The 25947-nt window shown below is 36.5% G+C and overlaps 1 protein-coding gene across 11 annotated transcripts in view; it reads right to left on the bottom strand.

The window, feature by feature from the left end:
- Positions 1 to 111: 111 nt before the first annotated feature.
- The window catches only part of LOC127508736 (stonustoxin subunit alpha-like), a 553058-nt gene continuing 527222 nt past the window's right edge, over positions 112 to 25947 (bottom strand). For 8 of the 11 annotated variants that reach the window (XM_051887041.1, XM_051887047.1, XM_051887052.1 and 5 more), the window contains one exon: positions 112 to 709. In XM_051887041.1, coding sequence (XP_051743001.1) covers positions 290 to 709 — 420 coding nt within the window. In that variant the 3' untranslated portion in view covers positions 112 to 289. Of the gene's footprint in view, positions 847 to 5934; positions 5982 to 12235; positions 12410 to 15037; positions 15483 to 21153; positions 21322 to 21416; positions 21591 to 25947 lie in introns of those variants that run through there. The other 3 variants (XM_051887050.1, XM_051887051.1, XM_051887054.1) reach the window with 3 other exon arrangements.

The raw sequence follows: 25947 nt of genomic DNA, 5'->3' as shown, positions 1-25947 counted from the left end.
ATGTCCATTTATGTTTGAATGATTAAATTGATTGTTCATGTTATTTTTCAGTGGGTTAGTGGATCTAAATCTTTAAGTGTCACTCCTGCTCCTCATAACCACACCACATAACGCAGTTCAACATTTATTACAATATTTCAACATTTATTTCATGATGTGATTGAGTAATTAACACACACATTTATTGTGTCATGACAGTATTAATGTAATGAGACTCTATATCATCTCACTGTCACTGATTCATCATGAGCTCAAAGCATTATGGGTAGAATCTCTCTGTTCTGATTCATCAACACAGTTTCACTGATCCAGACCAAACACCAAACCCAGGATAGAGGGGTTGAGTGAATGTGGTCTGGAGTGTGTGGATGAGGATCATTGTGTCTCCAGAGATGCTGTAGAAGGACAGAGTTCCTGCACTGTGATCCACATACACTCCTGTTCTATAGTGATCGTCTTCATCATTCACTCCTGCTCTACTGATGATGGGCTTTACAGGGACTTCAGTCTCTATTGTATTGTGCATGAATAAGTAACTGAAGCGAGAGCAGCTCAAACTCCAGGACTGATCATTCCATCCAAACCCACACTTATTACCCCATCCCTTCCTGCTGATGCTCTTATATGACACTGATATATCCACAATATCTCCACTCCACTCAATCTCCCAGTAACAGCGTCGATCACACACACTCTCTCTACACAACACCTGAGGACACTCATCAAATCTCTCTGGATGATCAGGATACGACTGCGGTGTGTAAGTGTTAGTAATCACTGTGTTCCTCTCAGACAGACGGAGGCGTTCATTCACTGTGTTCAGATCCAGAGTGAGCCGATGGGAATCTGATGGAGATAAAACATCACAATCAGGAATTATCAATCTGTCCATCTTTTAATCTACACTGAAAACATGATTTCTGCTGCTTGTTAAATTAACTTCATTAAAATGAGTTAAAACCACACAATTACTGCACATTCTGTCCTGATTTAATTGAGTAAATCCACATAAACATGTCAAACTGAAGTTCACTTCATCATTTGTGTTGAATGAACTGAAACTGGGCAGTTCCCAGCATGCTTTGCTCTGGTCTGGATCTATTACAGAATCTTGAGTTCATATCTGACAAGTTCATGTAGGATTTGTCTCAGATCTGAACTTGATTTAGGATCTTCTCCTCTCTCACAGAATCTCATCTGTAGTTGTGAATCTTAAAGCCTCCATCAGTTCGGTGATCGACTCTCAGGTCTGTTACCAAGAGCAGCTGCTGTGAAGAAACGCTCCAGATTAAAATGGAGGATCAAAACAGGTGTGCTTTTAATGAAGAGCTGCAGAAAGACAAGTTTGATCATATTTCATGAGTCTGTCATTATTCATCAGCGTTTTGTGTCAAAGTGCAGCACATCATTTCATGGGCGCCTGCAGGATTTTATCTCAGAAATAGGGTTCAGAGAATTTCTTTTGTTCCACATTAAATTTCACACGTCTGGTACAAATATGTGGCTTTGTTTCATTAATACAGTGTATACTTTTTTTTCCATTTACTCCGAAAGAAGGGAAGTGAAATGTGCAAGATGCCCCATAGGTGGGGCACATTGTAAAATGTGATGAGGCACATTGTAACATGACCATATGACAGCTAAAATATTTATCTGACTTAATTAAAAATATATACATGACAAACTAAAATATTGTCAATAAAAGATTATTATAATTTTTTTTCATATAAAATAATGGCATTTTTTTTTTTTAGAAATCTAAATGTAAATAATTTTGTGGTTTGACAATGAACACTCTCACAGAACACGAGATAAATAGACAAGCCAGTACAAATGCTGTAAACTAAACCAAAGTACAATTAAAGAAATGAAAAATTAGAAAGAAATGCCAACTTAAACAACTCAATCCTCCCTATAATTCATCGGTCCATTGGTACCGGCCAGCGGAACCAAAGAGTGGCGGAAGCAGCACGTCGGTCCTTTAGACGGACGGACCCCGCGACAGAAGTTCGGAAACCTCCGCTATTCTCCACACAGCCCCACAACACGGTAACTTAAACTCAAAAGAAACCAATATTAACAAAAAATATACAGCATAGCGAACTAAATTGTGTGCACTCCAACATGTAGTGATATTTAATAAAGTATTCTGAATGAAAAGCAAACCGAGTCTGTGTCTTATTACTAAATATATTGAAAGAATTCAAAATTCATAAAATAAAATAAATGTATCGAACGGTCAAAGGAAATATTTAAATTATTAATGCTTGCCTGTGTGTGTCTGTGTGTCTGTGTCTGTGTTACCGCTCACTGATGTGTGTCCGCATCGGGGGGCACTGGGGCCCCAACTGCAATGAACCAGCTTTGGGGGGGCCCAGCTTGCAAAAGGTTGAGAACCCCTGTACTAGCGTGTGTGTAAGTATTTAAACCATGTGTGTTACAACTAACCCTGCATCAGTTTGTGCAAACACTTTTGACTTAACATACAAACACACACCTTTATTTATTCTCATTCTCTCTTGCTTTCTTAATATGTCATGGGTTTACACAGAAAGATTTTAATAATCAATTTAAAAATTATGTAAAAAATAAAAACGGCATTAATTAGCGGCCTCTCATGGTACGCACAGTGCAGGCGCCACTGCATCATTTGACCCTTACAAAGTTGGATGTTGGTATTCAGATATTCAGCCACAAATCTTTTCATGATTTATTATTTAAAGCATTATTAAAATGAAAAATAAAATTATTTAACACCATAGTGTGTGTTACTGGTTCATAGGGAGTGTCTTTCTATAAACACGTTTTGATTTTGGTTTTTGTCTTGTTATGATTCAAGGCGATTAAGAAACCTTTATTTCTTCAGTTATGAATCAAGTGCTAATTCAGCTGTGAAGCAGCTCTAAAAAGACAATAAAGTTATTATTTAAATCAATGTGTTCAATAAGAGTGTAAGGGGTCAAAGTTCATCAGTGGGAAACATGCTGAATTCAACAATAAAGCATCATAAAGCACAACTGTGTCATCATTCAGCTCAGTTCAGTTGTGAAATCATTGAATGATCCTCAAAGTTAATCAATGCCCAGCTTCATTCAGCTGTGAGCAGCTCTACAGAAAGAAACTGTCATTATTCAGCTCAGTTCAGTGTTCATTCAGTTCAATATCAGGATTGATGGAGGTCATCAGTTGTCAATCAAATCTGAATAAGCTCTTATGAACCGTCACTGATATCACTAAGATAAATATAAGAATCTTTTAAACTCCAGCCAAGCTCAAGATCACAGTGGCATTGAGAAGAAGATGTTCTGATGTTGGTTTAAGAGTCAAAAGTGATGCTGAAGATGTTACTGAAAACTCAACTATTGTGAAAAATCTCTCAAAGCCTCCTAAAGAGAGTGTGTGTGTGTGTGTGTGTGTGTGTGTGTGTGTGTTACTGCCCCCTAGAGGAACATGGGGAAGTTGATCTGACTGAGATTGATATTCAAACATTTAATAAATTCATTTAAATTCATACAGTGTTCAATCTCATCTTCACAGGGAGTGTCTTGATACTTGGACCTGAAAGATCATTTACATTCATATATTTATGTCATTTGTAATTCAGGATTAATGCTGCTGAATTGTCAGATCAACTTCATCATGTTCCTCTAGGGGGCAGTAACACACACACACACACACACACACACTCTTTAGGAGGCTTTGAGAGATTTCTCACAATAGTTGAGTTTCAGTAACATCTTCAGCATCACTTTTGACTCTTAAACCAAGAAGAAAATGTGAATGGTGCTTGCAGTGGCAAAACTCGGCACTCTTGATTAGTATGATGCTAACATGATTAACGTGTTGCTAGCATGATGCTAACATGATTAACATGCTACTAGCGTGATGTTAACATGATTAGCATGCTGCTAGCATGATGCTAACACATTTTGAGTTGTTTGTGTCATGTTTAAACCCTAAGCTAATTGTTATTAGCATGTAGCTATTCACTGCTAGCATGTGTAGCATGTTGAAAGTCCAGTTTGCTAGCATGATTCAAAAGAGCCAGCCGCCATGTCTCTACGATGTTCTGATGCAGAGCTTTAATAATTTATTAAAGACCCCCTATGGTGAAAATCAAGTTTTTAATGTTGTTTATATGTCTATGTAGTGTTTTTAATATACTTTAAGACAAACCATGTGCAAATTCATAAGTCAGCACCATTGCTGAGTATTTTATGTTTAAAACTGCAGTGAACCAAAAACCCACAGCTTGAAATCGTGGGTGTTTGTGATGTCACAGACTACCTTGATTTATCAATATAGCAAGTCTATTACGGTGTTATGATGAACTATATGCCTTTCTCCACTGACGCTCTGAGTTGTTCAAAGCGTTTGTAAGGACACTGATTGTTAGAAGGCAGTAAGTATGACTCTGAGATGAAGAACAGGAACGGTGTGTAACTTTAGCAACACATGTTTGATAACGTAGTCAAGCAAAAGGCTAATCATATTAATTCGTATTAATGAATGACAGAACCATCGCAAGGGCTGTGCCAAGTGTGCGAGCGCATAGGGCCTCGCGCCAAAGTAAAGTGACAGCTGACTTGAAGTAAAGCCATGTTTTTGTCCTTCGAAATACTTTAATACTATAAAACATAGCTAAAACTATTGCTCTGAGTGTGTGCGTGTGACCGTGATTCATGTGCATATGTCAGTCAGTGTGGAATCACACGTCAAGTTCTGAGAGAGCTATTCAGTCCATTATAAATTCTGATTTTGGCTGCCTCTGGAATGGATCAAACCATAGATATTAGCCTACCTGATAAGTTCAAGTAAATACGCTGGAAATCGGCGCTCATTCAAGGATGTGCATTTATTTCATGTACGGAGAAGGCATGGGCGCCTGCAGGATTTCATCTGAGTGTTTTTTTTTTTTTTTTTTAAATCTGAACACTCCAAAAAGCAACGAAACTGTCTGTTTTACTGAGAAATCACTTCAGGTGATTCAGTGAGAGAGCAGTCCAAACGTTTTGCAAAGGCGTTTTACCAATTCATAATTTAAAACACAATTTAAGCGTCAGAAAATATTCAGTTCAGTTGCAGAGCTGTTAAACTGAATATACGAAGTGAAGCAAGCTTTTTTCTTAAATATCCACAACACAAACAACAAATTGCTCATCACTATTAATTAAGGGTTAATTTGCATATTCATTGATCCGTGTATATTAAATGAGGCAAGGGTGTAGAGTTACATTCAAGCTATTTTAAGGCATGAAGAATTTTTTTTTGTCATTTTGGTGATCAAAGATGAGATTTAAGGGATAAAATAATTGACTACAGGGGGACTTTAAATGTTTGAATATCAATCTCAGTCAGATCAACTTCATCATGTTCCTCTAGGGGGCAGTAATACACACTCTCTTTAGGAGGCTTTGAGAGATTTCTCACAATAGTTTCAATAACACGAGTTGTGCTGTAGTTCTGTGAATAAAACAAACATTAAATTGTTCTTCCAGGAACCAGTATCAACACACAGCATTTAAAGCTGAGTTTAAACAATTTATTTATTTTTAGTGAGTTTATTTCTGTCTTTGAATATCAATAATGCTTCAGTTCTGTGAATAAACCAACCTTAAAATGCTCTTCTAGGAGCCAGAAACACACACAGCCTCTAGATTTATATGTGTTTCATACAAATGTATTATCACATCTGAATCTCAGTAGCATTGTTTCTGCATCACTTATGATAGTAAACCAACTGAAAGCAGCTCTTTTAGGACACAGTAATAGATCACACTATTTGAATCTGGGATTGAATATTATGGTTTTTACTCAAAATGTAAAACTTCTTTTTCTCAATAACACTACTTTATTCTTTCCAATGTGTAAAAGTTACATTGTTTTTACCAGGTGAGACTGAGTGTGTGTGTGTGTGTGTGTGTGTAGACATACATTTGTGCAGTCCTGCTGTAATCCTGAACTCTCCTCCATGATCCACACTATTAAAAAAAACATATGCAGTGTCAGTAAATACACATTTAATCAGTAAACACACACACACACACTCACACACGAATTAGTCAACACAATACAACCTCACACTGCGAGCGTGAACGGCGCGTCAGCGTAACTATATCTTCTCTGCAGCTGCAGACACGCGTGAGTATTCACACTGGAAGCGTTTGTACAGCATCACAGCAGCGCCTCCAAGCTACATATAAAGTGAGCATTTCTTTACAAAAACATCTATAAATTTATTTTTATAAGTAGGTCATTTATTAACTTGGGGGAACGCAAATGCGGGTTTGATTTGGGTAGAGCTAGAACCTATACCTGTCTGTGTAATAACTAAAATAATGTTTATATATCATATTTTCTGGATAGTTTACTTTAGTTTTTTATAATACATCATGCTTTCACCCAAACTGAATAATTAAAAACGAGAAGATTTAAATGGATAAATCTTATAAATATTTTTGATTCTTTATTTTCTTTTCTGACATACTCCAATTCTTGTTAAAACACATTAGACATGCTTATTCTGTTAATTTTGAGCACTTTTTGTGTGAAATCATAATTATTTTGTCCATCAAAAGTGGGTTTTCACTTTGAGCATCAGCAGCACAGCAAAAATAGACACTGCGCTGAAACCCCCACTTCACTGCTGCTCCTGCTTGATGCTCACGCTTGCAGTGTCAAACGGCTGTGAATTTTGTCATTTAATGAGATGTATTATACAGTCAAACCAAAAATTATTCAGACATTTTTGATATATGATATATTTTTACTAGTGGGTGCAGGACACTATAGTTCATTTATGTAAGTGAGGATAGCAAAATAAAGTAAACTTACATATTATACCCAAAAATTCTTGATAAAAATGTAAAAATTATTGAGACACTTTGACCTGACCATGTTTTGCTTAAGTGTTATCTGACATAATTAGGGGTTCAAGCACGCTGAAACCCTATTGTAAAATAGGGTGAAACCCTATTGTAATTGATAAATCAATTTTCGGGTATTTTGGGTTTTTTGAAAAACCTACTTTTGCGAACTAGTCCTAGGTTTTTCGCCTGATCGGAACCAAACCAGTGCAGAAATGTTCTCTGGTGTCTGAATGTCAAAAGGTACAATGTGGGCGGAGTCACTTCTACTAAAATGGCTATAACTCAAGAAAAAGAAATGAGATATTTGTACCAAACTCTGTTCACGTGTGTACGGGCTCAATCTTTGGTCACGATAAAAAAATTGCGTCGACTGGACACTAGGTGGCGCTATAACTTGAAAAAAACCATGAAAACAGCTGTAACTACGCAACCATTAGACCGGTCGACTTGAAATTCGGTGTGCAGTGTCTTGGTCCAAGGGGGCATGACAATCTATGAGGACATTGGTGTATCTCGAAAAACATGCCCCCCATCGGCCAATGAATTTTGAGCACCTATTAGACAAGGTTAACGGAGGCTGACGGGAAAGAAACTCGGTGGGCATGTTCGACTCGCGGTCCTAGAGGGCTGTGAGAATTTTGAAAGAAATCGGCCACAAGTTGGCACTAACAAGTTTTATGCGTCAGTAATCACGTGGTGTTTCACACAATATGCATATCATTTGATAGATCTCCTCATGGTGAACAATTTTGCCTCAAGAACCAATGCTGTCAATCAAACCATTCATTAATTATTCAAGAATATTTGAATTACCTACTTTTGCGAACCAGTCCTAGGTTTTTCACCCGATCGGAATAAAACAGTGCAGGACAATTCTCTGGACTCTCTAGATCAATAATTATCAAAAAAAAGTTGAACTTTAGCTATTGGGTCATTATAACAAGGTCATTTAGAAAGTGGGCGTGGCTAAATATACCCAAAAACCTATTAAAACTAAACGAAAACTCAGAACTTCACGAAAATAGGTGAGCACATGCAGGATATGACTTTAAAGAGGCACACAAATTTTTATGGTGATCGGACCATAGGTGGCGCCATAATTGTTAGAAAACTTTAAAAACTTATGTTTTTAATGCTTTTCGCTGAAAATGTATATAACTCTGGGTGTGATCGACTTATTTTCACGGGAGATATGTCTTTCGACTCCTGAAACCTTGCCGAGTCCAATGGTACCAGACATGCCAGGTTTCGGCTTATGGTTTGTGCAACGTTGTGATTTTGCGCTTAAAAAACTTTTGCGGATATCTTCGAAACCGTCTGTCCGATCGAGACGAAACCACCATAGGAAACATGGAACCTAAGTTGGTTTACTATATATTCTACCCCAAATGTCAAAATTTTGAAAGGAAGTGGCAAAAAAATCCAATCAAAGTCTTTCATGGGTCATTTTTTATGCTCTCATATATATAAGTGTCTATAACTTTAAAACGAAATGAGATATTTTCACCAAAATTAACACGCATGTGTATGGACACATTCTGAGGACACCCAAAAAAAAGTGGTGGAGCTATATTTTTCTACATTAAATTGCCTGACACTGTCATTTTGTGCCACCAGATGGCAGCAAAAGGCCACTAATATAATTCAAGGTTTCAAGCATTTGTCATTAATAATCCCTTTAAACTATATAAATCCTTATAATAACATTACAAATCATATTTTGTCAAGATTTACCACTTCATTTGTTCACTTGACATATGTCTTTGCAGTAATATAACATTACAATTACATTGAGACCTGTAATTTACATTGAAAAATTATGATTTTTAAAGGGGAAAACTGGAATAAGCACTTTCTTGCCTCATTATTGATTTCAAATATCCATATCTGCAACAAAATGTGTGTGTAATCACGTTTAATTAATGGAGTTAACAAGGAAAATAAACTTACAAAACAGACACTTTTAAAATGAAAGTTAATAAAAGTGAGCCAATAAGAGGTCCTCTGCTGCCACCTGCTGTCTAAAATAGTAATTTTGTCATACTACCCACTAATATTGTTCTATAAATCATATTTAGACTTAATAAAATCATTATTTTAAAATTTACTAACACTTTTTTTTTGTCAAAATGCTTCTACATTTCAATTAGAGTATTACTTTTAACAGTTGTGCCACATTAATTAAAAGGAAACCTAAAAAGATGTGTTATGTCCCAGGATGTATTATTTTGGTTGTAGTTTATTATTATTTGTTTTTTGCATGCTCTCTCTGTGTGTGTGAGTGTGTATGTCTGTCTCTCTCTTTACTCCTCCTCAGGCCAAATCACCACCACCTGTAGCTTGTTTGTGAGAGCGTGCCTGAGACTGGGAGTATATTGGGGCAGTACAGAGCTTGTTGGAGGAGACAAACTTTTCCCCTGCTCCAGATTAAATGTTGTTGGGTTATGTGTTTGCATGTGACATTGTGCAACATTAGTTGTGTGTTATCAGTGGCTAACAGAGCTTAGCAGTGGCTAACTGTGCCTAGCATTGACCTATGCTCAAAGAAAGTGTTCAAAGGTCTAACTTCATACTGAAAGTAGAGAAAGGTATTGTGTGCTTTTTCTTTATCTTGTTTGTGACTATTGTGAGGGATGCTGTAGGGGGAGACTGACTTCTTTTCTTTTAACATTGCTTTTGTTCCTGTTTCTATAGAGCAAGGGAGTGGAGGGAAGTTTATGTTGTTCATTTGTTTTGTTTGACCCTTATTAGGTAAGGAACGTAACAGATGTTTTACTGAGATTTGCAGAAAACATCTTTACCATTCATGTATTTCAAATACTGAATGTACAAGAAAGTGTGTGTGTGTGTGTAAGCATGCTTCGTATGTATCAAGTATTATTGTTTAAACCTTTTCTTTCTGTGTGTTTTGTTTTAGCATATATCATAGCTGTCCTTCTATGATTTCAGTGGTTACATGCATTTGACTTCCTGCTTCTATGATACCACTCCCTCCGAGATACACAATGTGCTCAGATTGGTTAGCTGGCCCAGTGTATCGTGATTCACTGAAGTGTCCAGAAATGCCACGCCCCTTACCATTCGTTGTTATATGTGCAAATTGAACCCGAATCAGACCCAGATGAAGAGGGTCAAGCAGAAGCTTTGCAGTCGCAGCTTTTAAAGGACATTTATGAATGGTATTTCATTTTTTTTTTTTGTGTCAAAGTGTTTAGATATGCTGTCACTGCTGTTTGTTCACTTTCAGTATATGGTTTTGTCCTGAATAAAGCTTTACTGTAGCTGAATACATGACTGAGTAGGAGCATTTTTGTAAAGGTAGCGTATAATTTATAGCACGGACAACTGTTTGTCTATTAACATAGACGTTTGTTGGTGTTTGTTGGCGTTTGTTGAAGTATGCACTAGAATTTAGCTAACTGGCTAGCGAAGCAAAAACACTTTGGTCTTTGTTTACGTCCTTGATGCAACCAAAAAATATCAACAGAACTATACATTAAAAGACCTGTACAAACAATAAAACGTACTTACAGTTTGAAGCCAATAAACGGCAGCTTCTGCTTTTAAAGTGGGAACTGCTCCATCGTTCAGTAAAAGCCTTTGTGCAAATCCAGCATTAACTTGTGTAGATTCTGGAAGCTGTCTTCAGCGCCGCATCCAGTGTAGAAAATATCACTGATTATTATAATGGGTTCTATTATCTTTTTACGCATTGCGCCGCTCACGTCTGGTGTACACAACACTTCCGCTTCCATTATGCCGCACGACTTGGCCTCGCCCACTTTGTTGCGTGTTCCCGGGGGCGTATTTTGCAGGGTTTATGATGTCACCAACCCGGGAAGAAGCTTGTTGTAGTCCAAACCGTAGGCATTAAACTGCCATAACTTTAAAAGACAATATCTCCGTTTGTATTGAACTTTCAGCGCTGTAACTTTGCAGATACTGTTTATGCTCAGACAGCAACATGACACACTAAAGTTAAAAAAGTGAAATCGCAATGAACCACCCCTTTAAATGCTTGAACTCCAATAAATGCTGCTTGCAGCTTTAATTAAGATTTAATTTTTTTTCTGAGATCTTGTTATATTTTATTACCTTTTTTTTTTTTTTTTAACTTTAGTGATTTAAACTGTATTAACGAATGAAATGTTCAAGGTGTCTGAATACATTTTGGTTTGACTGTATATCCATTTACATGTTAGCCTTCTGTGAAAATTACTTTTCCAGATCTGACGAACTCAGACTCTGTGTAGCAGATGTGATTCCCCTGCAAACACAAATTCCCCTAATGTTCCAATATCGTACCCATTCGGTTATATTTTTGGGGGGAACCAAATAAGAACATTTTAGGAGCATTCTTTGTAGTGTTTTTTTTTTTTTTTTTTTTTTTTTTTATATATATTAGTAACCAAAAATAACCTTCCCAGAATGTTACAGGAAGGGTTTTTTTTTTTTTTTTTTTTTTTTTAATATGTAAACTAACTTTCAGATTAAAACGTTGCAGATGTTTTTGTGTAATGACCTATAAAGAGCTCTGAAATTACTGTTGAAATTAGATTTGTCAAAATGTGTTGATCAGATAAATCCAACTTTACAGCTAAAATGTTAAGTCAGGGTTAAGCATAGTGTGAAGAGCACAGAAATCATAAATTTGTGGGTTTGTTTCTATCTTCATTTACTGTGCACTTCTGATCTGCATATGCTTTTCCAGTACATGCTTTCTCCTGTCTTCCACAGAAAGCCGTGAACTCATGTAATTTTAACATGAATTGACATTTCGCTGTAATTCCTGAATGACTAACATTCGTTTATCGATCTGTTTATTGAAGAATTACTCTTAATTAATACACACACAATTATTCTAAAAAGAACATGCCCAGACATGTTATTTAAATGGATACAGCCAGTGTGGTGTAGGGTTAATGGTCTTCCTAATTGTCTTGACTCAAATATTTTGACTCAGTTAACATAACTTGCTTGCATAAAGTACAATTTATGACCGATGGATGCTTTTTTTTTTTTTTTTTTTTTTGGACTTCGAAAACTCATCCTCCAATCACTCCCATTATAAAGCTTGGACGAGCCAGGATATTTTTAATATAACTCTGTGTTAATGTATAGCTCTTTAATATAACTCTGTCTGAAAGAATAAAGTCATATACACCTAGGATGGCTTTAGGGTGAGTAAATCATGGGGTGAACTATCCCTTTAATTATCTTATTAGCTTCAACACTGTTTTAGTGTTACTTTTGTACTCTCTGTAGATTGGACTCATAGACACAGAACAAGTGATAATTTAAGACTGAGAACACATTTAACTGTGCTCCTTTACAGCTATGAACTTCACTCTTCCTGCTTAACATACTTGAGTTTGTCCAATTTGTAGTTTCGATGGTTGAGTGTATCAGAGAGCAGCTTCACTCCTGAGTCTCCTGGGTGATTGTAGCTCAGATCCAGCTCTCTCAGGTGTGAGGGGTTTGAACTCAAAGCTGAAGACACATATTGACATCCTTCCTCTGTCACCATACACCCAGACAACCTACAAACACACACAGCTACAGTCCACATCACATTAGTTTAGCAGTCAGACATCTCTAACACAGTTATTTGGGTGGTGGCTGTTATTTTTTTCTAGTTTCAGTCACAAAAGTAAACAGTCAACAGAAACATTTATACAGTGAAGTAGAAATATACTTAAAGTCTGTTTGAAGGCAATTCAGTACTGAGTTGTGGAGACCGTTAAACAGTTTTTCACCATTTTTGGGTTCGGGATTTTTTTGAGCGGGCCTGAAATCATGGCTCAATGACTCACTGGAGCCACTGAGCATGGCCCTGCCTCTAACACTTTAATAACTAGAGCGCATTAGCATCAGTGGTTTGCCCACTCAGTCGCGAGTTACTGTCATTACTAGGGGTGTAACAGTACACGTATTCGTACCAAAAATTTTAGCATGAAAAGTTTGGACTGTTTGGAGAACAGTGACCTAAGTTTGGAGAAATATGTCAAATCGATTGTGAAAAATTGTATTGTGGTAGCATTTCGTTTATTATTTTAATCCCTTAGTGTACAAAGATCGCCGACAGCCCCAGATTATTGTTGTTCAACATTCACTGCATTTTAAAACATCACACTCTTACTTGTTCGGAACAAACTGAGTATCATTGAAAGATTAAAGACTTTCCAGCTTTGATATTTGACCACTGTTTATGATATAACTATGCTGCAATGACATTAACACTCTGGAGTCGGCGGTATCGCCGGCGATACCACCTCATTTTTTTTTCTTACCAGTGTGAACCAGGCTAAAAATACTGTCAATTTTGCACATACAATTAAGAGTTATACACCATTTTAATCTGTGAAATATCTTCTTTTATTTGTGTACACTCAGAGTAAAAACAAAATGTTGTGCTTTTTGTAAAATAAAGAAAACTAATATGATACATGATCTGTCGTCTCCCTCTGAACGAAGTCCAATCTGATAGTTCTCAGAAAATGAAGTGTAACTAATGAAGTGTACTAAAATGAAGTGAATACTAATCACAAAAGACTTAGACTTATGTCTAAAGAAACGTTGAAATGTCAGGTTTTAAATCATGTAAGTCAAATCGAAAACAAAAATTTTCTGTTTATGTAATCTGTATGAAAAGAGAGCCATGTCAGACGCCCGTGATTCAGCTCATCATCCACTAATTCGGCCACGCCCATGGAGCAAGCGCTATTCAGACGCAAATTCTGAGGCTATACATAGTCGCAATCGTGTATTTATTATCTTCAAAAGTGTTTATCTGCATGTTATAGCCATGATTATAGCGATCTCTGGAAGCCTCTGTTAGTTCCTGGAATGTCACATGGTATGCCTGTTCTTCACTGAGGCATTTGTGGACTAAAGGTGTACAGAGCGCCCTCCGGCTGCAAGTATGAATTGAAAACACAGTATCCAGCGCTCATAGTGATGACAATAAATATTGAATAAATATTACTCCTCTGTATAGAAAATTGACAAACATATGAGAATCCATCAGTATTTCTCCAAATGTGCATGCTTTTAAACATATTAAGAAATTACGGTCAATATAAGATTTTAAGAGTAAAACAGAGGTCAAAATGTGAAGCTTGATTCTTAGATCTTTTTAATGATGTATAGTTTGTCAACTGCACATTAACATTTAGGCTATATAATATAACAAATATAGTAGCCTATATGAAATGCTATAGAGGTAGGAATGTTCAGATGTTTTGCATCACAGAAATACATTATATTTTAAAGTATATTAAAATAGAAAACCATTATTTGGTTAGAGACTTGAGACTTCTTTTAAAAACATTATATCATCATGAAGATTCACGCCTCCACGCATACTGTTTCTGGACAAAAAGTGTCTTATAATATCTAAATCAATATATTGTTTTATATGAACGAGTAGGCAGGATAATTTTAACCTAATTTTGAAGCAAAAACTCTAGTCTACAACCTCCAATACCCAGAAGTCTTGAGAACACATATATAATAGTAGTTTTGTGGCCTTATTTCAGTGACTTAAAGGTGCCCTAGAACCATTTTTCACAAGATGTAATATAAGTCTAAGGTGTCCCCTGAATGTGTCTGAAGTTTCAGCTCAAAATACCCCATAGATTTTTTTTATTCAATTTTTTAACTGCCTATTTTGGGGCATAATTAAAAATGTGCCGATTCAGCGCGTGTCCCCTTTAAATGCTTGTGATCCCCGCCCCCAAGCTCGCAACTCTGATACATTGCAAAGTTCACACAGCTAATATAACCCTCAAAATGGATCTTTACAAAGCGTTCGTCATGCAGCATATGAGATTACATTTGATTCTGAATGAGTTTGATTGCTATGCTGTGGCTAACAGAGTTAAAGCTAACATTACACACTGTTGGAGAGATTTATAAAGAATGAAGTTTTGTTTATAAATTATACAGACTTCAAGTGTTTAATAATGAAAATAAGGACATGGCTCTGGTCTCCGTACAGTAAGAAACAATGGTAACTTTAACCACATTTAACAGTACATTAGCAACATGCTAATGAAACATTTAGAAAGACAATTTACAAATATCACTAAAAATATCATGATATCATGGATCATGTCAGTTATTATTGCTCCATCTACCATTTTTTGCTATTGTCCTTGCTTGCTTACCTGCATAAAGTCTGTAGACTCAGCTGTGCAGCTCCAGACGTTAATACTGGCTTGTCTAATGCCTTGAACATGGGCTGGCATATGCAAAAGTTGGGGGCGTACATATTAATGATCCCGACTGTTGCATCACAGTCGGTGTTATGTTGAGATTCACCTGTTTTTCAGAGGTCTTTTGCACGAATCAAATTTACATAAGAAGGAGGAAACAATGGTGTTTGAGACTCACTGTATGTCATTTCCATGTACAGAACTCTAATTATTGAACTATGCCGAGGTAAATTCAATTTTCAATTCTAGGGCACCTTTAAGTTTTTTGTTTTATCAATAACCACGCATAAACGTTATTCCTTCAAAAATACAAACATGTACATACATGTTGCTCACATATTATGGTAGCCAAGTTCGTGTAATGAACAGTGTAATGACACTTTTGTCATTAATATGTTAATAAACAACTGAAAAAAGCACAAATGTCAGGGCATGTCAAAACTTCTCCAGGGCCCCAAAAATCCTCAGACCCCAGAGGGTTAATTTCTTAATTTATGCCAGGAGTGCAAAATGATCGATTTGTAATTTTTAATATTTTGAATAGAATATCAACACTTACATGAATTCAGTCACATCTGCTCCGGTTTATTTTGTTCATGTAGCTTTACTGAACAGCATCCGTTAGGGCTCATAGTCCAAAAGTGCACATATTTGGAGAAATATTGATTTATTCTCACATGTTTGCAAAATATTTTCGTCATACAGAATAAAATTTCTATTTATATTATCTTCATGAAGAACAAACCCAAAGAAACATTTCTATACATGAAACAAGAAGCTAATAAACACACGACTATGATAGAATACGGTTTTTGTGTGATTTTCATGCGATTTGGGGTATTTTCATATCAGTAATGTATGTTTACATTATAAATGCTAAGCAGGTGTAGCAATTAGCTGCATATAAAAGGCCAACATAACATTACAACATCATTATATGACTAAAATCCACATTAGATCATGAAGTTAATACAAACACTCAATGGTAGTTTAAAGTGAATTGAGTAAAAGTGTAATATTAATCTTTTAAATTGTGTAATGTAGCTTGATGTTAATTGTAGCTCTAATGAAACTGTCGCGCCAGGAGCTATTCTATTCCATAATATAATTTGTTAAAAGAATTCACATAAGGTCCCAAATAATATTATTTTTTTGTTTTCTAGAAAGACTTCAGTTAATAGGTGGATTAATGTATAGTGGGATCAAGGTGGTGTAGATGGGCATGAAATGTAATGCAAGAATAAAGGCTAATAATGGCTGAATACAAACAAAAGAATAATGATAAAAGAATAATGAAGATCAAGGGCCCTATTTTAATGATCTAAGTGCATTAGCTAAGGGCGCAGGTGCACTTTGGGCCTGTCCGAATCCACTTTTGCTAGCTTAATGACCAGGTGCATGGTCCAAAACAGTTGTACCGTGTCTCTTAATGAGTCATGGTTGTGTTTTTGGGCGTAATATTCAATATTCCAATCAGAGTCTCATCTCCCACTTTAACCCTTCCACTCACTCTTAGGAGTCTACACTCCTACCAGAAGCCTACGCTAATTAAAGGTGGTACCATCACAGAGAGGCATGAAATCACTCTCCAGAACATTCTCATTCACTGTTCCTTGCTGGTAGAATGATCTTCCTGCCTTCATCCAGAATGCAGAATCCCTGGCAATATTCAAAAGACAGCTGAAAACTCATCTCTTTCGTGAGCACCTAACATCATCCTTAAAAAAAAAAAAAAAAGTCCTATACCTATCCTTTCCCTCTCTATTGTAGCTTTTGATATTCTAAGCAACTGCCTAAAACTTGTATTGTGAGCACTTCTTGTGTCTATTTGCCTCGTCATTGACGACTCGCTTGTTGTATTCCTCACTTGTAAGTCGCTTTGGATAAAATCGTCTGTTAAATGAATAAATGTAAATGTAAATGCATACCTAGGTTCTTTATTGACCAGGGACGTCATTCACTACCCTCCTCCTCATTCATTTTTTTTTAAAGTTAGACATTAACCTTTTTAGTATTCCTCAATCAATTCATTATAAACAATATAACAAGAAAAAAAATCATAAAATTATAAAAGAATGCCTGTTTCCCATTCATTTTTTGTAAAAAATTGTATAGTCGCTAATGACCTGAGGTGTGTAGCAGTGTAGGTATATTTTTTTCTGCATCTTTGCATCGCATTCTGCATATTTGAAACTTTGATGATGGAATATGTGCAATTCATCGTTATTCCACAAGGTGGCAATGTCTGATACACAATGATGAAGTGACATTTCATTCAGACAGAAACAAAAGAATAGGCAAAACTTGAAGTGGTTCAGCGATTTACTGCAGAACAAGTACTGAACGCAATCAAATATGAGTGTCACTGTCACTTGACGATGGATATGGTTAAGCTATCAGCAATCAAAATATTGATTTTGAAGATGTTGAAAATGATAGTTTTGAAAATAATTTTGAGATCACGAATGGGCTCATATTCGCAATCTCAAACATATTCTCAAAATGATCATTTGCTGAATGTACTGGGAAATGAGATCTGACGAGGACAGTGATGATGGCATAAAACATCTACTCAAACTAAACCTTTCCAAGCTCCAAAAGGTAACAAAATATGCTTTATTTTATTATTCTGAAATTGTTACACTAATATCAAGGGACACTAATGTCAAGTGACAGGTAGAGATCCATGTGTGTTCGATATAGATCCGGGTCGCTAAAGACCCAAATATCTAAGAATGATTGGCAAAACATTCATGCATTTAAGGTTTAAAAGCCAGTTATGCTTGCACCATGGCGGATTCTATTTGCATGGCGGAATTTGTAACCGGAAAGACTGAACACTTCACCAGAGAGGAAAAGGATCTGCTCGTGCGTGAGGTTAAAGTGTTGTAATCCTTTCATTTGTAATTTTAAAAATAAGCTTGTTTTTACATTGGAATTTCTCAGAAACATGATTTTCTGAGCCCGAAATTCAGCAAATCTTTGATATGGTCTTCCTCAGTCAATATTAAAGATATCAAGGTACTTCCCTACAGAATAAATTAAGCAGTGTGATTTTTGGTAATTAACATATTGAAAAAAAAACAAAAAAACAATGGTAACACTTTACAATAAAGTTCATTAGTTAAACGTTATTTAATGTATTAACTAACAAACTAACCAAGAGTATTGCTCATGTTACTGTATTAACTAATGTTAGTTAATGAAAATACAGTTGATTATTTGTTCATATTAGTTCACAATGCATTAACTAATGTTAACAAGATTTTGTTAATGTTACTTTCAACATTTACTAATACATTATTAAAGATTAATAAATGCAGTATAAGTGCAGTTCATTATTAGTTCATGTTAAAGGTGCAGTATGTAAGAATTGTGTCTGCTAGAGGTCTATTCAAAACAAAGGCGTAGCTTGATGACACCAAGTTTGAGAGCGGAATCTTGGGACATGTGGCCTTCACCTCAACGGACGGTGCAAAAGAATTGGGATAGGACTCAGGAAGAAATCATGTTCATGGATGCGATTATTAACTTTACTGTAGTATGAAGCAGAGCAGGACTGAGTGTTGTGGGAGCTGAAGGAGGCCGCTGGAGCGATTGCGCAACACACTCCTCACGAGCAGAGGAACTTTTATTATGTCACAGTTGCTGGCACTGCTTGAGGTAACGCAGCTCTGTTTATCATATTTGATACATTTGAGTGTGTTGAAAATGTTATAACATTACTCTGTGCGTTCGCTCGGCGGCTGCTCTGAGACACTTGTTACCCACTGCAGTAAGCTAGATCGATTTTAGTATATCATATTAAATGCTGGATGGCATGCAATTAATTTTAAAACGTATTGTATGATGGAGAAAATTCTTTATTACTGTTACTAAAAATAAAGCTGCATCTGATTATGCTATGTTATCTACTTGACAAAATAGTGTTTTTCTCTGTGGCATGGTAAAGCATGGTACTGGCAAAAAATCAAGAAAATTAGAATGAAAAAATAAGACTAAATGTGTTGAGCTATATAACAATAATTAGTTTTCTGTCTATAAATATATCACAACAGTTGTTCCCTTGTCTATTAAAATGTGTAATATATAAAAAGCGTCTTTGGTGCAGAGGTGTAAAGAGTAACTGAAAACCATACTTGAGTAAAAGTACTGATACCTTACATTGAAAATGACTTCACTACAAGTTACAAGTAACCAATTCCAATACGACTTGAGTAAAAGTTGAAGGGGTGGATTCTGGAATCCACTGCCGCTTCAATATATATCTTTTAAGTTATTAATCAACATTTATCTTTCTGTTAAATTATTTGAATGACTTCTGCAACGTATGTTAAAGCATTTCTTTTCCTTTTCAAACACTAGAAAATAATTTTGAATATTGTCTGTACCTCTCACTGAGAGACAAGAACATGTTATCAGTATGTTTTGGGAAAGTTTCCTGCTCAGAGCAGAGCTCAGATCAACTTCAACCTTGAAGAAGCTGTGAATCATGTGTATCTGTGTACGTGCGCTAAGTGTTCTGTGCAGGTCCTTTGTACTGATGGACAACTGGCACTCTGCTTGAGACCAGCAGACGCCATGTCATGACCCCAAAAGGACATCCGGTCCCTAAATCCAGGGTCCCCTCGTCAACATCGTGACAAAGGGAGATATGCTTCTGACTATCTGTCCATGTGTGGAAGATTACCAAATGTCTGTTTTTCTTAGCCAATCAGAATCATTCAACCTGAAGTAATGACGTAGTTAGTTGACTCTGTTAGAGTGTAATTGTTATGGAAATGTGAATGTACGCAGAGCAGCCTACGAACTCCTTGTGAGACTTGAAGCTGGCTTCTGCTGATGAAACTGCAAACTATTCTTCAGTAAAATTTTCTTCAATTTATTTATTTTTTTTAAAAATTTGACTCCGGGTCTTTATTCAACATATCCAGTATTTTGGGTCTTTAACTGTAAAATTCCCCTACAAAGTCTTAAAGTATCTGATTTTAACAGTGCTTAAGTATTTTACTCATGCTGAATGTAGGCTCAAAGATGCACTAGTCCTCAACACCTGAGAGACATGCCAGTGAAAATAAGAAACAATTGATTTGTAAGATGAGAAATCAAGTTTATTTTCTAAAATCAAAATAAAACTGAACACCTCAATGTTGCCATAAATCAAGGTTGACACAACCTTTTAAACGTCTACAAACTCTCAAGTCTCAGTTGAGCTCAAGTGCACAGAAAGGCCATAAGTAAACCAATATACTTCAAAAAGTTCTTGTCAATATAGTGGATAAATAAAACAATGTTAAGTAAAATTAAATAGTCAGTCTACTGTATGTGCTAGTTTGAGCCTCATTACCAGCTGCAGTCATTTCCTCATCTAAAAAAATAAAACATCTGCAATCAGCAACTACCTGCTAATGCACTCACATTCACGTAAAGTAGCCTTGTTGACAAGTTTTGGGTAAGTAAAGGCAAAACGCACAAGATATAGTACCTTCAGTGCCCTTAGAAGGCGATATTGCTTCTTTATATCAGAAACAAACTGCTGCAGAAAAAGTTAGCTGCCATGAAAAATGTAATTTGTAATTGCATTACTCATCACAAATGTAGTGGAGTAAAAAGTACATTTATTTGCTCAAAGATGTAATCAAGTAGAGAGTAAAAGTTTCCAATCTCTTTGATACTCAGTACAATTACAAAGTAGCCAAAAAGATACTTAAGTACAGTAACTAATTACATTTACTCAAGTACTTTATATCTCTGCTTTGGTGTTTCCATGGTTTCTACAAAATAAAACTGGAAACCGAGGGTAACGCGGGTATGACACCATTGATAGGAGACTCCTCACACGTCCCGTAGCCTTGATTAAAATTGCAATTTTCTTACGATTTACATTATAGTTGGAAACATTTGGGATATTGTAAATGCTCAAGTGAACAAATTATATAACACTGGCCTAGTGGTTTTTGTATATTTTACTGCAAAAATATTACATATTGCACCTTTAACTAATGTAGTTAACTAATGTACCTTATTGTAAAGTGTTACCAAAACAATGAAAATATTTGAACTCAAACCTCAGTATCTCCAACTGACAGCTCTTCAGTCCATCAGAAAGAAGCTTCACTCCAGAATCCTGCAGGTCATTGTTACTCAGGTTCAGCTCTCTCAGGCCACAGTTTGAGGATTGTAAAACTGATGAAAAACTCTCACAAGACTGAACAGTGAGATTACAGTGAGTAAGGCTGAAAGAAAGCAGAATACACACATCAACAGACAGATCATCTACAAACACTATGACTGGCTGACTGTAAATGATCTCTTATATGTTCTTAAATACCTCAGTATCTGCAGCTGACAGTTTGGACTCTTCAGTCCATCAGAAAGAAGCTTCACTCCATAATCCTGCAGGTCATTGTTACTTAGGTCCAGTTCTCTCAGAACAGAGTTTGAAGATTGTAGAATTGAAGACAAACTTTCACAGAACTGACCAGTGAGATTACACCCAAATAGCCTATGTAGAGAACAAAACAAACAGTGATATCAATGTGTTTATCAGGGAGGGTTTCTAATCTTAACTGCATGTTGGTTCTGAATACAGCATAATGAGACTTTAGCCATTAAAATTTTATGAGGATCTGACATAAGCACACATGTCAAAACATCTCCAATGTCTCAGGGTCACTCCTGAGGGTTAAGTGTATAACTTATAAGTATAACTTCTGTGCATTCATGCTCAACACTGCTGCAAATCATAAATGAATGCAAATGATGCAGTTCAACTCACTGACACAATGATATGGTCACAGCGGTTATCAAAACAATGAATCTGTCCTAATAAAATGAGGCAAGGACAGGGAGTAATATAATCCTTAGAAATAATATGATCCTTCTACAATCAGCTTGGCTGAATTACCTTCTACTAAAAGGTTTTTCACAGACCACCGTTGCACTTCAATTTAGCAACCTCAACTTCCTCACCTCACCCCCATTGTGAGAGAGAGCTGCACTTATATATTAAAGGCCTACATAGTTAATGAATAAAAAAATACATTTTCCACCATTTCCCCCTCCCCACACATAAACACTTAAAACAGTCCAGCCGGTGGACAACAAGAGTCAGCTATGATTTTAGGATTTATGAATTGCCACCAACATTTTAACCCTTTTTACTTGCTGTGCCCATGGCAGATTAACCAGGAAGACACCACACGCAAGACACTTCACAGCTATACAGATAATTAAATAAAGATGTTTTAATTAAACTTACCTGGTGTGCACGTGTGCTTATTTAAATGGTGATAGCGGGGATAGTTTTGTTTGTAGTCCTTTTGTAGTTTTTCTTGTTGATTAGTTCCCTGATTGTTTCCAGGTTTGTTTTAGTCTGTTAGCCCTTGTGTATTTAAACCCCAGTGTTTCCTGTGTTCTTGGTCAGGTCATGCCCTTGTATGGCTGTTTGTTTGGTGTTATGAGCCTAAATCATTTGTTTATTCATTCCATTCTGTCCTCCTGTGAATATTGTCTCTGTATGTGCATGTTTGTGTTACAGGTGGGCAGTTTCTTGTGATAACTTGCTGGAGGCTGCGATTGGTTCTCCTCCACACCTGATCCAGATTTATGGTGATTATTAGAGATTATGAGTGATTATTTGAGAGATTATGATTTAAATTTTGTTATAATTTTTGTTAACTTGACCCACGCCTGTTTGATTATGACTTAGATTCTGATTTTGACTCTTTACGTTCACTTAAAACATAACTATTTTTACATGAATATTCATCAATACAGACATTTTGAAATAACTATGTGTATCTGTCACAAGTGAGGCTCCCGCACTTCCTCCCCCGCACCACCGGAGGGAGCCTGAACGGCCTATCTAACCGTTCAAGCACAATATGCCTCTATAGAGAACTGAATTTGGGATTGCATGGTGCTGAGAGAGGCGACTTTCTGTGCACGCTCTTCGTGTGTGTGTCAGTCAGCGCAAGTAATGTATTGAGATATTTTCTGTGGCTTATTGTGCCTAATAACTCTGTTTAACATTAACCCCCAGGGGTCTGAGTGATTCTGGGCCCTTGAGATGTTTTGACATGCCCTGACATTTGTGCTTATTTCAGCTACTTATAAGATACTATTGGCCAACAAGTAATTTTGCTGTATTCAGCACAAACTCAGCTATAATAATATGTGAGAAAAATAGATGTACGTGTTTGCATTTTTGAGGAAATAATGTTTATGCGTGGTTATTGAAAAAACAAAAAACTTAAGTCACTGAAATACAGCCACAAAACCAATAATAAATACGTGTTCACAAGACCTCTGGGTATTGGAGGTTGTAGGCTACAGTTTTTGCTTCAAAATGATGTAAAAATTATCCTGCCTACTCGTTCATATAAAACAATATAATGATTTAAATTTTGTAAGACACTTTTTGTCAAGGAAGACGGTATGCGTGGAGGCGTGAATCTTCATGAATAATGCTGTGATTCACACCTGAGAAGACAAAGACCTGCATAATGAGCTCTTTCAAGTAGGAAGGCCATGTGAGGGAAAATTAATCAAAGTACAAAGTAGTTTTTTTTCCTGGTAGTTTATTCAGAATATAGTTAACAATATAAATGAAACACATTTAGAATAAATGAGAGCACATTTTGAATATACAGTTTTACCTGGAAATAAATCCTGTTCTCTTACGGCCCAAGCCTTTGTATTTATTATTATTATTTAGTGTGGTGTATTTTTCTCTTTGTATTAATTTGGTCCTTTCTCTTCTCCCGAGGGTATGCTCCGCCCCTGTGCACCTGCGGCCCTTTCATTTACAACGCGCTGGGTTGGATATAAGACGGGAGAGTGTAGACGTGGGTGCGTGCTGTTGAGTGTGTCGAACTCGTGCTGTCTCTATCAGAACTCCAGTCGCCAAGCCGCCACTGCCACTGTCTTTAGCTCTACGTGAGCGTGGCGCACACTTGAGGAGGGCTCGTGCTGTCTAAGCTGACGCTGACGACCGGCTGTGTTCAACGAGCTCTGTGTGCGTCCTGATGGCCCGCTGTCACTGTTAAGCTGTTTTATTTTTGTTTTGTTGTATTTCTCTTTGTCTTGTTGATCTGTGTGTTTGTTTTATTAATGGTTTTCATGTCAGTGAGCTGATTCTTCACCATCTAAACAGCTGCCTGTGACACGTGAGTACTGCGGCATTAATAAACAGCTAAATTGTTTCTCTTTGTCTCGCATGTCCTTTTTATGTTGCTTGCCCCCTTCCCTAGCGAGCACTTTGAAAGTGGGGTTCGTAACAGTTCAAAGATATAAGTGAACATCACTTAGCTGGCATTCCAAGGTGTTTGGTGTTTCTTTGCAGTGGAGAAAAAAATTCCTGCTTCCAGTCAGTGATATACCATTATAACTGTTTCCAACACTGGTAATAACTGAGTATCAAATCAGCATATTAGAATGATATCTGAAGGATCATGTGACACTGAAGATTGCAGTAATCATACGGACAATCATGCGGACAATAGCTCTTTGTGCAAAATGAAAGAGTTGGTGGAAGCAATGTCCAAGAAGTGCAGAAAAATCTTTCTGTACCACTTAATGGTTTTGTGCTGTGTTGTGTAGTACTGTATCAGCTGATCAGACAGGTCAACACCCCCATGTGTTTGTTGTATCTCTTGGGATCTCTTTGGAGCAGGTGTTTGGAAATTTTCATTGTCACATCTGTGTTAAAAAAGAAAAAAAAAAACCATGAGCATGCTGATAACACTATCACTATGACCATGCATAACAAAGACAGCAGTTATTGTTATGTCATACAAGAACATATACTTTTGTATTATGATGTAGACCACATGTATGATAAACTAACCAAAACTGGGTGAAATACATTATGAATATGTTTAGAGAGTATCACATTACAAGCATTTACACTTGAGCATATGTACACAAACATTTGTAAGTGACATTGTAAGGTAATTTTGTCAAAAGCTAGCCAAAACTAGCTAAAATATAGTCTGAAAACTCATGAGTTTTAGATTATCACCATGCACAACAAAGACAACAGTTTCTGTAATGCCATACATGTATATATGCGTTTTGAATTAAGATGTTTACAATTACATCTGTAAAATATTACGTCTTTGCACATGCAGACACATTCCTAAACAAATAAAACACTTAGTATACATTGTCTAAAGTAAACAGATGGGCAAGTAGTGGGTGTGGGCGCATAGGCGATAGGCCATAGGACGGACAAATATCTATTGGCCGTAGGCCGCGAGTATCTGTTGATGGGCCATATAAACCGCACGTATTTAGTGCATTTCAAACATTTACATCTGTATTCACTATAGGCACAATAGTGTGAAAATTCATACTAGTTTTATATTATCAGAAAAAGAATTATAAACACCAAACAACTTACCTTGTACTTTTATCCTTCTCAGGGTCAATTCACTGTTCGTAAAACCGTTCGTCATCTCAATCATCCTTCGAGGAAAACGTGAATTCTTCCTCGCTGTCCAGAATCATCTGAAGGGCCTCTTTACCGGAGTACCGCGCCATCCTCAATACACGACGAACATTCAATGAATCTGGTGTTTTGTGGCATTGACAGAGGGGCGCGTGCAATGCAGACAGTTCACCTAAACTATTTACCATGTGAACGGCGCGGGGGGTGTGGCGGTCTCAGCTCATTACAGATAATGAAGTGAGAAGGAAAAGAAGGAACCTCTCCTTGGTTTCAAATGAATTATATAAACTGAAAGTAGACATTCCAAGCGTTATGTAGACATGTCTCTCATGTCTGTGTGGCAAGTATTTGCTGAGTTTCAGTTCATTTTAAAACGCATTTCAGAATTGACTTCACTGAGAGGGAGACA

Source organism: Ctenopharyngodon idella, chromosome 3 (genome assembly GCF_019924925.1).
Source record: "Ctenopharyngodon idella isolate HZGC_01 chromosome 3, HZGC01, whole genome shotgun sequence".
Classification (NCBI taxonomy): Eukaryota; Metazoa; Chordata; class Actinopteri; order Cypriniformes; family Xenocyprididae; genus Ctenopharyngodon; species Ctenopharyngodon idella.
The sequence above is the reverse complement of the archived record's forward strand: the minus strand, read 5'-3'. Positions and strand labels throughout refer to the sequence as shown.